Genomic DNA, 14,932 nt, shown 5'->3' on the forward strand with positions numbered 1-14,932 from the left:
ATTGCAGCTCATGCAAAAGTAGTTCTTCTTCCATTCACTGTAACCTTAATGTGTTTTTAGACTGTAAATGAACAAGCCAGGCACGCAACAAAAGAATTTAACAACTATCAATGTTTAAGTCATTAAATATTTAATATATAGGGGGGAGAGGGGAGCTGTTTGACCCCATGATGAAGTGACTTCATTTTCAGAATGGAAAGCATTGCAAAGAAATATTAAGATAATCATATTTACCTATTGCCCACATAACTGTGTCGAAAGAATCTGTTTCTTCTGTGTTCAGGTCAGCATTTCTCCAAGTGACTTGCAATCTGTTGCTCTTCAGTTTTTCAACTTTAGTTGGGAAACATCTCTTTAAAAATTTTGTGCCGTAAGATTCCATGTGCTCAGTTACTAAAGAAGCCATTTGCTGTTGAGTAGTGAAACAAATTTGTTTTTTCTTAGATATATGACCTTTTTAATGTAAACCCCTCCTTCAGCTGGGTTCAGGAAACCTCAGTAAATACCTTGTGCATTTCAAACATTCTTTATCACTTAGTTACTATGCATTGCTAACACACAGTAATTTAGGGAGCCACTATGACCTGCAATTCCATTCCAAGAGGCACCTACATACACAAATTATTTTCAAAAAAATAAAACAGTATATTAATAAAACTATTGCTTTTAAAGCATTTGTTTACACAATCTAGAGCATATTCAATTTACTATTACCATAATTACCATTTTCTTGTAGTTTGATGAAAATTAAATACTTTCATAAATCAGTGGAAGATAAATATTCCCCTTTGCCATAACACCTGACATTTCTCTGCAATGACTATGAATCACTAAGGTTTCATGGAAAGTTCTACTGCAAAAAAAAAAGAAATAATACTTTTTCCTAAGAGCCTGTTTGAAATAATGCCACACCACACTCAAGTAGTAAAGTGTGGCATCAACAGGTTTATTCAAAGACGTCAGTGCTCTTGACCGCAGGAACTCAGGTTTCACCTTGCCAGAGTATGTTTATTACTTAAAGGATGTTATTACAAAACCACTCACATAGAACAACTACACACAAGCTCTCTCAGCTTACAAAACTTTATTTTCAAAGTTGATATTAACTAATATGAAGGCAACAGCAGGGTTCTGTCTCTTCAGAAACGTGAGAGCTCACTAATCAGTTTCCATCAGACTCAATGTGGCTGCAGACTGGACATAATTATTTTATCTCCATTAATACTTTATCTGCTTTGGTATGGCCATTGTGCTCTTCCTGCCTACAGAGGATCAAGTTCTCAGAGCAAACCCTACTGTAAGCGTTTGACCAAGTGCCACACACACTATTCCCTGAATGCTCAGACCTTGTGCTGTTACAGGGGTAGATTTCTTCAATGAGGAGTGTAAATCCCAATAATTATTCCTATACAGTGTTTTGCAAACACATGCCACCAGTTTTAAAGCATACAAGCTGCTAGTTTTAGGGAAGCCACTCCGAAGTGGGAGAGTGTGACATCCAACCAGGAGCTGTCACTAGTGTCACTACAAAAGCGGTGTTTGTCACTGCCACTTAAGCAACAATACTCCCACCTCAAAAACTCTGCAAGTACTAGGAAATGTTTGGAGAAGCAAACAACACTTTTTCTTTAGGAGATAAAAATAATCAAATCTATCTTTTAATTTATTTGCTAAATAAGGAGATGTAAGATATTCTGTACTTGCCTGATCAAACCCACGAAGTGGGATACTCCTCATCATGACTGTAGTGTCCAATCCAATGCCTGTTAGAAAACCAGCACACTCCAGGGAAACATCTGGTGACACACCAGTTAAGTAAATATAAACAATAATTTTGTATAAACACAATATATACGAGTAGTATGCAAGTGGGCTTTTTACTTGGAGATACCAAGTTCTCCTCACACAGACATCTTTAGCTTGCTTTCGTACATAGAATAAAACTTGGAAGTCTTACAGTTAACATAGTTAACACTGGATTTAAGATCCTGAAAATTTATCCTCTGCTGATCTTTAATTTCCATGATGCTACTGCATAGAAAACTATTACTATTCTCTTACCAATGAGCAAAGGAATTCTGAAAACTGAACTTTCACAGGAAAGACAGCTATGCTACTTATAATCATAGATCATCACAGGCTTTTCAAAGGATACAGCTGGCTCCAACAACCAACCTGTTACATAAAAAGAAGAAAAGAATAAAGCAGTGGAATGAGCTTGTGCATATTCTTGCACAACCAAAAAAAACCAGTTGCTGATGTGGGTGTCACATTTGCCAACTTCCAGTCAGCTGGGACCCCCCAGTGAGCCAGGACTGCTGGTAAATGATGGCTCAGTGAGCTCTTCCACCAGCTCCCTCAGCACCCTTGGGTGGATCCCATCCGGCCCCATGGACTTGTGCATGTCCAAGTAGTGTACCAGGTTTCTAACCAATTCCTCATGATTTATGGGGGCTTCATTCTGCTCCCTGTCCCCATCTTTCAGCTCAGGGGTTGGGTACCCAGAGAACAACTGCTCTTACTATTAAGGACTGAAGCAAAGAAGGCATTAAGTAACTCAGCGTTTTCCTTATCCTTTATTACTGTGCTTCTCCCCCCGCCCTGCATCCAATAAAGGATGGGGATTCCCCTGAGCCTTCCTTTTGTTGCTCTGTATTTATAGAAACATTTTTATTGCCTTTTACAGCAGTAGCCAGATTAAGTTCTAATTGGGTTTTGGCCCCTCCAATTTTCTCCCTGCACAACCTCATGGCATCCTTGCAGTCCTCCCTCTTCTCCCGGGGGCATAAACACTCCTTTTTCTCCTGAGTTCCAGCTAAAACTCTCAATTCAGCCAGGCTGATCTTCTTCCCTGACAGCTCATCTTTCAGCACATGGGGATGGTCTATCAATTAGATTATGTCTTCCTATCAAGTAGATTACAGTTCCCAATATAAGATTTTATTCACTGCTAAATTTCATTTTGATTTATAACCATCTGCTTTTTAATCGTCATATTTTTCCAAATGCCAAATATTTGCCCTTCCTATCTTCAAACATTTGAGTATGCTATTATAGAAAACGGGTTTTAATAGATTTACTTAGACTGGTGTTTACCAAATACATCCACTTTAGTTCTTCAATAAAACTCCAGCTCCCATCTCTCTCAATATTTCACACCCTTTCAATCAAGAATATAATTGAAATTGTCCATCAACACTTTCAGTTTATGAGGTGTATCAGCTCTCCAGCACAGAAGTTTCCATGTCTGTCCCCAGTTGCCCCTTACACTGCAGCAGTTGTCTCTCTCCTGACCACATCCTCAGTTCCCTACATTTGCTGGGTACAAAAGGCAGAATGCTCAGTCTCTGTTCTGCAGGTAAAAGCAGGCCCAGCCAGGCAGCCATTAACACTCAGCTGCTGCACACGCTGCACTTGCACTCCTTTGCTGTTCGTGTGTTACGCAGACTTGTTAAAATCTCACCGTTTGGAGATGCATCCCAAACAGCATTTCCACTGACAACAAAGTATTTTGTTAAGTTTTTGAACAGGCCTGTGGCCTATGCCTTACCCTAAACCAATCTGCAGCATCTCCCAGTTCTAACAGCAATGCTTTTAAACTTCTGAGGAGTGCAGACATGGAGGCTGCAGCTCTGTGAGCCCCAGGGACTGCACAGTCAGTACAACACATGTTTTCTCACAAAAAGCCCCAGATAACATCTCCCTATCCTACAATAAGAACATACAACTTCTGAAGGTGTACAGAAAATAGGTTGAGTTAAAGCGATTAAAATCTGCTAGTCTGGGGTTTATGTTTGGCAAACAATTTAACATAATGGGAAATAATTTTTCCAGCATTAGGGTATCTGATTCATCTGTGAATGGATGATCACTCCCTCATTAGCATGAGCCTCCTGGGAAGTGCTGTAAAAAGCCACATGCTGCCCATAAAGAAATATCTACTGGAAGGATAAGAAATCACACAGGGAAAAGAATGAGAATTTCTGTAATTTGGGCATATGTTTGCTCTTCTTTTTCATTAGATGAAAAATAGATGTCAGCTGGCACTTATTCATAGCATCAGCCTCACATTATTCACCTTTTCTTGTACAAACCCGGGGGTTCCTGGGCATTGTCAGTGTCTAACAGAAAAGTTAGGAAAGCAGAACCTAACCTTGTTCACACCTGCTCAATCTCTCACTCATTCTCAACACATTTCAAGGCATCTTTTCTAAGTCACTCTATCAAAACCCTTCATCTCAGTAGTGAGAGTTTCTTCCCCATGTTTGTATATCTAAGGGACTTTTAAGTTGGTTAATGGTTTACCTTTTTTTTTTTTTTAATATGAATAACTGCAGGAGTGACAGTTCTATAACCTCCAGGCATGTAATTTGTAGCTGAGATATGTACATTTGGAGAGGGAGAAAAGAAAGAGTAAGTACAACACAGCTCAGACTAAAAACAAAAGGTGTTAAACGGAACCTTGGGAATATTTATAATAGAAACAAATCCGACAGAAACAAACCTTTAACAACTCCCTCCTTCATTTGCTAAGACACAGCCTGATAAAGTACAGAAATGCTACTGTAGCCCCTGCAGGCTTATTTTGACTAAATCTCAGGAATGCAACATATAAACACTAGACTCCCACATTACACTGTTAAAACTTGCATTAGCAGCAACTGGACAAAAGCCACATTTTCACAGAAACATCTTATAAGGATAAATCTTGTATTTTGGTTTGGGGTTTTTTTGGGGGGGGGTGTTGGTGTGGGTGTTGCTTTTCTTAAAAACGGTTTCCTCACATAAATCATGTTTTCAAAATTCAAGAGGTAACTGATACACTACAAACAACAGCAAATTTACTTTCTTGTTAAAACTGTACTAAGAAGCCTCATTTATCTGATGTTTAGCTTAACCCAGTGCATTTTTTATAGCAGAAAGTCACTGCCATGAAGCAACTATGGTTTTTTTGCAAAAACACCAGCATTATAGTTTGAAGTCTCTTTTGCTTTTTCTAGAATTTCTCCAAAGAGACAACAAAAAAAATAGCATTATCTGCCTTTCATGCTAGCAAATCTGCATTTCCTATCACAATTATTTTCATCAGAACATTGCTCTGTAGTTTAGAGTTTACTCAGAATCTTACTGTGCTATGTGCTGTAAAAAACAACTACGGTATCTTCGTATTTCCATTAAAACCAGTGTTTTAGTATCTCAGTAAAACAATAGCTTTCAAAGAAAAAGAAATGGCAAAAGTAACCCAAATGTCTCATCACAGTTTCTTTTGTTATCAGAACTGCCACAGCTCAGGAGAAACCAAAATTATGCTGGAGTTTCTCCCCTAATCGAGGAACACTTTCACACCCGCGTGGCGAGGAACAGCGACTGAGCAGCCCCTGGGTGAGTTCATGCTGCCCTCTTGTGACTTGGGGTGTAACCGCTACAGCACAACCTACCGCGGTGAAAGTGCGTATGTAATTTGAATTTAGAAGGGAATTTCATAAGAGGACGAGGGGGAAGATCTATCGGTTACTAATGAAGGTTGGTAGCATGATATTGATGCAATGCAAAGCACATTTCAGAAGGAAAACAGAAGAAAAATTGGTGTATAAAAGGCAATTTTGAACATTTTTCACCTTGCCATATAGAAAAGGTAGGAATGCCAGCATCTATTACAGCCATGGTAAGGTAACTTACGTTTTTCCAGGTGATTCTTTTAACCAGAACAGATCATCACTTGTGATTCCATGCTCCAGTGCACCTGCAATCTATGATCACACAGTTGAATCTACAACACAAATCCTGTCAGCAAAAAAAGCTAATAGCAATTTGGGGTGTGTTGGCTGTAGTATAGCTAGCAGACCAAGGGGAATATATCTGGGGCTCCCCACTTCCAACCTGAATTATCCTCCAGCTCTGAGCAATATCAACATACTAAATTGGAGCAAATTGTTTTCTATGGAAATGTTTTTCTAAAAAGCCATTCTTTATATAAAGACAATTTTTTGTGTGACACAAGTACAAAAATCACTCATATGTTGCTTTATTTTTACATTCTTTATCCTCCTTCATTGTGTTCTGCAACTCAACCAGCAAAGCACTGGAGCTGTCAAATGGAAGGGTAACTTACATGTGTAGGATATTTTGGTCTTCCTCCAGTAGCAATGACAATATTATCTGCAGTAACAATAGTCTACAAACAAAAATTAAAAAATCAAAATCAAGCATTTGCAATCCTTTTTTCTGTCTTTGGATTTCATCTATGTATAAATGAGTGATAAGTGAGAAAGCTGGCACTACCATCTGCTATTTACGTGACATAATAATCAGCAATGCATTAAAAAAAAGAATGGAGATAAAATAAACTAATACATGCAAGAGTTTCTCCTAGCCATTCTTTACCAGGTTTTATTTTAATATTACCCTTGCAATTGTTCTTACACTCAGCAAGACTTTGATGGCTACTTGGAAGCAATAGTTATGCACAAATGACAACATTTTACAATCAATTTCTGGTCAGGATAAAATGCACAGAGATAGTAACAGTAAATTCTGTCTCAGGCCTGAAGTTAAGCTACTTCAAAAGGACAATGTTCCCAGAAAATCCTAGGCACCTACCCCCAAAAACCTGATATTCAAGCTGATATTAACCAGTAACATTAAACAATTACCCTCAAAAAGGTGTTAAAAAGGTGTTAAAAAGGTGTTAAAAAGGTGTTAAAAAGGTGTTCAGGCCTCGTTAAATATGCAGCAATGGCCACCATTCCTAGGTGACCCAGCTGTGCATTCACACTAATTGCCTCCCCCACACAATTTGGTATTACCAAGTTAATCACCCCTACAAATCAGCTGAAGGAGGGAAACAGCTCAGAGCAACCTAATGCTCAGAACTTACATTTCTGTAAGCATCAGGATAACTGACCAAATCAAACAAAAATCTTTTATCTCAGCATTCCCATCTGCAGAGAAAAGCAATGGCATCTAACAGGTCAGGCCAGGGACTCAGTAGGCACCAGTCAAGTTCATAAACAACTTCTCTAAGTGGAAAATGCAAATCTCACTCACCAAAACAATACTGAATACCTAAGGCAATTTGCAAAAGGACAATGTGGCTCCCAGAAAAACCTGAAATGCTCAACGTGAAAAACCCTGCAGAAATCACCACAGCAGCTCACCTCTTTACCTGCTTTTGTTAAACCACGGACTGTATGTGGATCAGAAAAACTCCCTTTTATGTTGAAATATTTCACCTTCCTGTTCAGAAGAAAACAGCATCAGCAGTGCACACTTAACAAGAATAGGTATGAAATACAATCAGCTACTTTTTCTGTATTTAAGTGCTAAAAAAGGCAGCAAACAGGCATAGAGCAGTAAAAGGAAGAAATCTCATTTCATAGGACTGTTTGCAGCTCTATCATAATTTGTTACTTAACTCTTGTGCCACACTTAACTCCTCTATACAAAAAAGTAACTAACCTTGTAAACAAACTCTGAGATCAGGCTATTGACCTTCAAAAAAGACATTTTCCATTATCTATAGCATTTCTAATACCATGCCCATTTGAGAACACACAAAAGGGACTCAGCAGGAATAGCAAGACTAGAACCTGTTATATTTTCTATTAATATAATTTCTCTATAAAAAGAAAAACTTGGAATCATTTCTTCACTGAAAGCAAAAAAATAAAATCTGCTGCTCTAGCATAATGCTAGTTGTGGGTTTGTATGGCATAGAAATTTTGGGGGACAAGATCAAAGTATCTTAAGAAACATTGACTGCTTCATATTAATGCAAAACCTCTCCAGACTAAAGAGAGCATCACTACACTGCTAGAAAGCTTTTGTGTATGGTCAGTGTTGACCACTATTTCACAGAAAAGAAATGGAAAATGGGAGAGGAAGAGACCACTTGCATTGACAAGGCCACTTACAGTCCTCAGCAGGACAGACTTACAGACTCAAAATACTAGCTCTAGATTGAAACTTCAAAGGCAATTCGGCAATTCTGCAATTCTACAAGGGCAAGAGCACCTCCTTGACTGTGGGAAGAAAGATGAACTTCAAAGTCTTATTTACTTGTCTTGTAGTTGCACTCTGTGTCCCCAGTTCAAGGATTTCACATAATTCTGAACACCTTGTGCCATCGCAGACCTGTCACAAAACAAGAAACTGAACATGAAACCATCATATTACAGATTCAGATTATGCAACAAAAAGATATAGGCAATTGCTAAAAATGAGGAATGATCTACAGTATTTTTTTGCTGTAAAAGCAAATTATTGAGTCCAAATCAACATAATTTCTGCCCTGAGAAACCAGTAACTAGTTCTGTTTATAAACAAGTACCAGGCTAAAATTTCCCATGCAAAATTCACTTCCCTAACTGTCCCATTATAAACACCACCTGGGAAAAGGTTATTGCTATGCATTTGCAGCACATAGGAGTGGAGATGGGCAATAGTCTTTACCAGGTATGATGAACAGGTTGGGATATATTCCAGCCATAGTGTTGGGCATCTTTAAGTGCACTCCCTAAAAGGGCTGCTTGATGCATAAGCTTTTTAGGGATGCAGCCAACATTCACACAAGTTCCACCAAGTCCCCATGTGGTTCCTTGGGACAAAAAAGGAGAAAAGAAAAAAGAAGTAAATGCATCAGATTAGTGTAACAATGCAGTTGGGTACATGGTAGGTAAAACGTTCTGTAACAAGACAGTTTACTATCTCCTACTGATCAGTTTCTAACTCTGTTTATGCTCATTTGCTTTGATAAAAAACATCTCTGTATATTTTTCTTCTGAAATTCAAACCATCTCAGAGCTCAGGAGATCCAGTTACTAAACATCCATGTTTGCAGATCTCATTTTATATATTGTACATGAGGAGCCTCAACATGATACAATTTGTAGTTTTTAGAAATTGTAAATAACATTTTGACAGAGGGAATATTCTTACTTTTTAAGTCCAAAGTCTACTACAAATGGTAGCACCAAACACTGCTAACAAGCTTAATGTGCAGGGGAGCAGGCAGAGCTGGTTCATCTTGCAGAGAACGAGCTGTAGCACAAGCTGAACTTAAGGACTTTTACTCCAAGCAAAGCACGCAGTGTGGCTTTGGACACTGTGCTGTCTGGAGCAACCTGCTCACCTCAGCAACTGAATTATATGCATTTCCAATTATTACCCTAGTATTTCTCTTCCATACCTCGTGGGGAAGGTTCAACATAATCCAGAACAGCCACTTTTCTTCCAAACTGAGCAGCTTTAAACAAAGAAGCAAGGCAAGATATTTAGAGGAAGGAGAAACACACAAACATAAATATTTTTAGTAGCATAGATACAAATAAAATACAGGAGATGACAGCTGGTGTTTTTTCTGTCTAACTCAAGATACCAGACCAGGTATCAAGCTGCCTATATAGTCAGCAAATTCTCTGGAAGACACTTAGTAACCCAGACGGGGGCCTCCAGCTTCCACTGACCCTAAAAATGCAATCTGACCTCAAATGAGATGTTTAAGAACACTGTGGGTTGTCAAACGTTACCCTGACATACATAGGGGCAAGGTTCTCTACAGCACTTAAACAGCTCTTGGAAACAGTCTGAAAGGATTGTTGTTTTAACACATAAATGAGAAATAGTATTAAAAAAAATACAGTATCTGTGGAGGTACTCTGAACACTTTTACAACAGTGAAATTGAAGCTTTTTAGTTTTTTCCATAACAAAAGAAGAAATATTTTTTAAAAGGCTAAGAGGAAAGCTAAACAAGATCACACCACCTGAGGGTGTGAATTAGTTTCCAGATTAGATGTATGGAGCTAAGTTAATGATTAATGTGCAGGTACTGGAGTGTACTATGCTTCTTAAAAAGCTTTAGGATTATCAGTAACACTTCCCTTAGTTTCCTTAAACCCCACTGAAGTTAAACCAAAGTTTCTGTTAGTTATTTATGCATACAAACCTTCTTTTGCACAAGCAAGGCCTCCAGACCCTCCGCCAACGACCAGAAGATCATACTCATTCTTTCCTGTGAAGAAGAAGTGAAAAAAGAAGGAAAAGAAACAGACAAGGAAGATGGGAGAGGTATGTAAGAAGGACAATATCAGAGTACACCTATTTTTACAATTGATTATTGCTGATTTGGGTTTTCTTCACTTTATTCTAGCACTATGGGTTTTTTTATTAAACTGTCTACTCTGGTTTTGTGAATGAGATACAGAAAATAAAGTAATTCCAACGAAGTGAGAAAATAGATTCGATTTTTACACAATGTCCTAAGAGACTCATAACTGATGCAACTGAAATCCAGTACAGGTCTCTGCATTACAGCAGCCAGTTCTACACAAATATTTTTTCCGGGGTCACCTTATGGGACGCAAAGCTTTATGTGCCGTGTGTGTCTTGCCGGGGTGCGGTCAGAGGGGAAGCTGGCCCCTGCTGCCACTTCGGCCTCGGCAGAGACCGGCCCCGGCAGCCCCGGCGCGGTGTGAGGCGGCGGGAGCAGCCGCAGGTGAGCGATGACTCGTTCTAGCGAGGGCACGGGGTCGCTGCTGCTTTCGGAGGCGTCGCGGGCACTGAGCCCATGCAGCATCCGACCCCGGGCTGGGGGGGGGTCCCCTGGCAGCCCCGAACGGACGGAGAGGGCCGCGACCCTTTGGCGCTAATTCCGGAGGAAAAGTTCGGCTGCCTCTGGGACAGCGCCGGCCCCTCTGCGGAGCCCCCACCCCGCTGCAGCGTGCCCTGAGCCCGGGGTTCCCTCAGGGCCAGGGGCCAGAGGACGGGCTCCGACAGGAGTACCGGGCGCAGCGGTGGCTGCCAGAGCCCTCACGGATGCAGGCGGCCGCCGCCCGCCCCGCCTCGGGGTAGAGCGGAGAGGCGGCCCGGTCCCCACAGCAGCCGCTCGAGTCCGGCATCCGCGGGTGGTGGAAAGGCTGGGGGGACCTTCCCCGGGCGCTTTGGGCGTCGGAAAGCGCAGGCAGCCGCTTGCCGCGGGGAGTGGCGAAGGCGCGGCCGCTGCCGGGCCCGAGCCCCGCGGGTACCGCGTACCTGAGAGCGCTCGGAGCGTACGGCACAGCCCCGACACTGGCGGAGGACGCCCCCGCCGCCACAGCGCCGCCATGCTGTACGGCACAGGGCCCCGCGCCCGCCAGGACCCTGCGGGGTGGCCGCGCAGCGCCTGAGCGGAGGGCGGCAGGCCCCCGTGCGGGTCCCGCGCCAAAACCACCTGAGGGGAGCGCTCGGCCCGGTGACCTCACGGGGCTGGAGGAGGCCAGCACAGGCTCTGGCGTATCACACACACCGGCACAGAATTGTTAGGGTTGGAACAGGCCTCTGGAGATCACCCAGTCCAACCCCCCGTACAAAGCAGGGCCACCTGGAGCAGGTGGAATGGTGGTTAGGGATGTCTCCAGAGGGGTGATTGCACCACCTCTCTGGGCAGTCCGGTGCTCTTCCACCCCCAACGTAAACCTCTTTTGAGGTAAAACTTCGTGTGTTTTAGTTTATGGCCATTGCTCCTCATCCTGTCATATGCATTAATGAGATTCCTGTTCAGTCTTCTCTTCAGACTAAACAGGCCCAGCTCTCGCAGTCTCTCCTCGTAAGAGATGCTCCAGCCCCCTCATCCTCTTCATGGCCTCTGCTGGACCCTCTTCAATAGCTCCTTGTCTTTGTTGTACTGAGGAGCCCAGAACTGGACACAGTATTCCAGTTTTGGGCTCCTCAATTAAAATTAGTTAAAATTTGTGTTAAAATTAGACATTTGGAAGGAAAAAAACCCCACAGTTTTCTTGACTGGCTTCCCCCCAGATCTTGCTGTAGAAAGGGTTCGGAGAAGGCCTTTTGGGAAAGACAAGGATCTTGATGACTGCCCAAAACCTTCACCGACATCCAAGACTTGTCTTTTCCCCTCTGAACTGCCCATCTGTCTGTAGCAGACATGGTACAGGTGCAGGGCTGACAGTCAGAAACCTCTGAGGAGGTGATTTGAACAAAGCCTCTCCCTTCCGTGAGGTGTTAGAGGCAACACACAGTCTTGCTCCATGTTCCTGTGACTGTGATACATTCAGGATTGTGAGCAGTCCCTGGGTCTGGAGAAGGGGGTTCCTCTGCTGGAATGCTGGAGCAGGGCCCAGGCAATGTGGGTCAGTGACCAGGACCTGCACCAACAGCTTTCACACATGGCTGGGCTGTGGTGGGACAGATATCTGCTTGGGATAACCTGTCAGAGCACCTCCAATGCCTCAGCCTCCGGCAGCATTCCTTATCCCTGTGCCACATGCCAGCTATTGATTAAAGAAGGGCAATGCTGCTGACCTATCCTGAATGGGAGCTGTGAGAGTTGTTAATGCCTGTGATGTGTTCTGACAGCCTGAGGTAAAAGGCCTCAAAGCTGGCATAGATCAAAACAAATCAAGGGAACGAGTTCTTCCTCATTCAGAGGTGCTGGCTGCTGGCCTTTACTGAAGCTCAGTAGGTGCCCTGTCTGCTGCTGTAGGTAGTGGGTCATACATGTTAAATACCACCACAGCCGAACCAGAGTTTGGGACGAGAGAAACAGATGCTTTTCCTACAGAAAAAAGGTTTTAGGCAGTTGTGGTTCAGGCTCTGGAGCAGGGGCCCAGCTCACAAGGGGGCAGCATCCAACCATTTTGGTTTCAGAAAACGTCAATCCTCTGCTCCACAGCTGAGGAGAAATGGCAGGAAATTAAAATACTCCAAAGAAAGTTTTGTTGAACTGACTTCACCTCCAATATAGTCTCACGGTTTTTGTTCACCCCATTAATGTTTGAAAATACATGAAACAGGAATTATTATCACTTTAATAAGTGGATTGATGACTTTTATCCGGCATCACTGCTATTAAAAAAAACCCAGCAAAAATACAAGCAAACCGAAGGCAAACCCCCTGTTACCTCCTGCAGTACTAATCAGTAGATCACTAGAAACACTTACTGCAACAGCAGTAGAAAGACGTGACTAGAGCATACTGAGAGGCCTTTAAATTAAAGAAATCTTGAGCATATTCAGATATAATCTTTTGTGCTTTTCAGGTACATGCATGCAAAGTCGTTTCAGCTTTTCATTTTAGCCTCTATTCTGAGTTGAATCAGGCAGTGTTGAGCATATGCTCTTCACACAGATTTAGTTCAGACATGTAGGATCAAGAGTAGAATTAAGTCTCCCCAAACACAGAACAAGTTTAGGTGAGGAGATGTCCCTGCAGCAGTATGGCGTTCTGCTAATAAGGAAAAGCCTTAAATGTGGCAAAGCAAAGTGAAACTAAATTGAACCAAATGAAAGGAAGCTGGGCATTGGTTTCTTCTGCTGTGTCCCAAGTGAAAGGATGAGAGGAAATGGCCTTAAAACGCCAAGGGAGATTCAGATTAGGTATTAGAAAATACAGCTGGTTCTGTGCCACTGACTGACTGTGTGACACAGGTGTCCCCAGCCCTCTGGCTGTATCCCACAGCTCATGGTAAAGCACGGTGCAGTTCCACAGGCTTTCTCATCAGGACCACCGGCTTCAGAAGAAAGTCCAAAGTCTGTGCTGTGCCATTCCACTTGTTCTTGCTCATTCTCACAGGCTTGATCCTCGACAGTGATAGAGACCAATAGCAGCAATGAGGAGTGGGTTGTGCTCATGGTGACAGTATCAGTAAGAGCAGCAGCCCCTGGTATTTCCTGCTGTCAGCCCTGAGCAGGTGTGTCTGTGCTGCACTTCAAAAATCGTTTTCAGGGACCGGAGACAGATACTGGTTATCAGATGTGGTTTCTACTGGATCTTTGGCTCAGCTCATATAGCTGTCTACTCTTATTTTAATTATTTTGTGGTTAGCATTATGTTGATTAGATAATTAGTGATACACATTTTTTTTTTTTACATATCTCAATTTCTCTTAAGAAAACAAGCATTAAGTCCTTTAGCAGCAAATACATTCTATTATCAAGAGTCACTGAGGTAAAGCCTTGTGTTTCTGCAGTGAAAGTATATACTTCCAAAACTGAGATTGAAAAAACTTCTTCCAAGACAGCTATCAGATTTAACATCATATTTCCACTGAATTTTGTCAGTTGTAGCTAGTCATGTTTAAAGTAATAAATTAACTTATACACCAGATGTGGTTTGAGTTATTTCCAGGGGGAGATGTTTATTCAATATACTTTAAACAATGTGGTATTAAAAGGGTAAAGGAGAAACCCTGTATCGGAAATGTATATAAATCCATTGAACAAAAAAAGATGCTTTGTAAGTTGTAAATTTTGTGAGCAGGCAAATTTTCTCCTTTTGAATTTATTGTAAAGACAGCTTGCAATTCTGTTTGTCTTTTCTTTTGTAGGAAATATATTTTATTACATTTATCAATGGCTTACTGAAATTCTTCCTCATGAACATGGCCAGGACCAAATACTTTTTCTACCAAAACTTTTAGAAATTTTGACTTTTTAAGCACATCTTCTTGTCTTTCCTGTTTTTCTGGCATTTTTCCTTTATGTCTTACTTTCCCAGATCAGCAACCAGGGAGGATGGGGGGGAAGAAGAGAGGTGCCAGGTAGATACTGTCTTTGGAAGTCATCACTTTGTGTCCTTTTTAGTGGGTGGGGTGGGAAATCTGTTCTCTCAGAGGTTGCATTTCGTGGCATGACCTAATGAATAATTTACAGCAGTGTCAGTGAACTCTACTGGATCACTGGTTGAACTAAGCTGTCTCTGCATGAGGTAGGACCTTTTGGTTTCTTACCATCTCTCTTGATTGATTGGACTCTCTTTTAAAGATTATTTAAGAATTATTTTCAGAAATTTGTCTCAGAGTAGGACTCATTCAGAATTTAATCTATGCTTTTTTATTTCTTCCTTCCTTCCTTAACATAGATAGATCTTCTGTTCATAGTTTGTCCTGAACAAGTAATTGACTGCAAGTGAGGGAAAAAAACCAGCAGAAACAGAT

The 14,932-nt window shown here is 41.7% G+C and overlaps 2 protein-coding genes across 5 annotated transcripts in view; one reads left to right on the forward strand and one right to left on the reverse strand.

Annotated features, from left to right (window-relative positions):
* The window catches only part of TXNRD2 (thioredoxin reductase 2), a 33,237-nt gene extending 22,060 nt beyond the window's left edge, over positions 1 to 11,177 (reverse strand). For both annotated transcript variants that reach the window (XM_042034738.1, XM_042034737.1), the window contains exons 1-11: positions 11,031 to 11,177; positions 9,946 to 10,011; positions 9,188 to 9,244; positions 8,452 to 8,596; positions 8,059 to 8,133; positions 7,158 to 7,236; positions 6,113 to 6,175; positions 5,680 to 5,750; positions 2,156 to 2,175; positions 1,705 to 1,796; positions 235 to 409 (exon numbers count right to left, since the gene is read on the reverse strand). In XM_042034738.1, coding sequence (XP_041890672.1) covers positions 235 to 409; positions 1,705 to 1,796; positions 2,156 to 2,175; positions 5,680 to 5,750; positions 6,113 to 6,175; positions 7,158 to 7,236; positions 8,059 to 8,133; positions 8,452 to 8,596; positions 9,188 to 9,244; positions 9,946 to 10,011; positions 11,031 to 11,103 — 916 coding nt within the window. In that variant the 5' untranslated portion in view covers positions 11,104 to 11,177. The remainder of the gene's footprint in view (positions 1 to 234; positions 410 to 1,704; positions 1,797 to 2,155; positions 2,176 to 5,679; positions 5,751 to 6,112; positions 6,176 to 7,157; positions 7,237 to 8,058; positions 8,134 to 8,451; positions 8,597 to 9,187; positions 9,245 to 9,945; positions 10,012 to 11,030) is intronic.
* COMT (catechol-O-methyltransferase) overlaps positions 10,418 to 14,932 on the forward strand; it is a 37,714-nt gene continuing 33,199 nt past the window's right edge. Inside the window, exon 1 of one of the 3 annotated variants that reach the window (XM_042034739.1) lies at positions 10,418 to 10,494. The gene's annotated coding sequence lies outside the window, so the exon portion shown is untranslated. Of the gene's footprint in view, positions 10,495 to 14,617; positions 14,704 to 14,932 lie in introns of those variants that run through there. The other 2 variants (XM_042034740.1, XM_042034745.1) reach the window with 2 other exon arrangements.

This window comes from Corvus kubaryi, unplaced genomic scaffold (assembly GCF_017639235.1).
Source record: "Corvus kubaryi isolate FWS band 111438036 unplaced genomic scaffold, C.kubaryi_AGA036_p1.0 37382, whole genome shotgun sequence".
Classification (NCBI taxonomy): domain Eukaryota; kingdom Metazoa; phylum Chordata; class Aves; order Passeriformes; family Corvidae; genus Corvus; species Corvus kubaryi.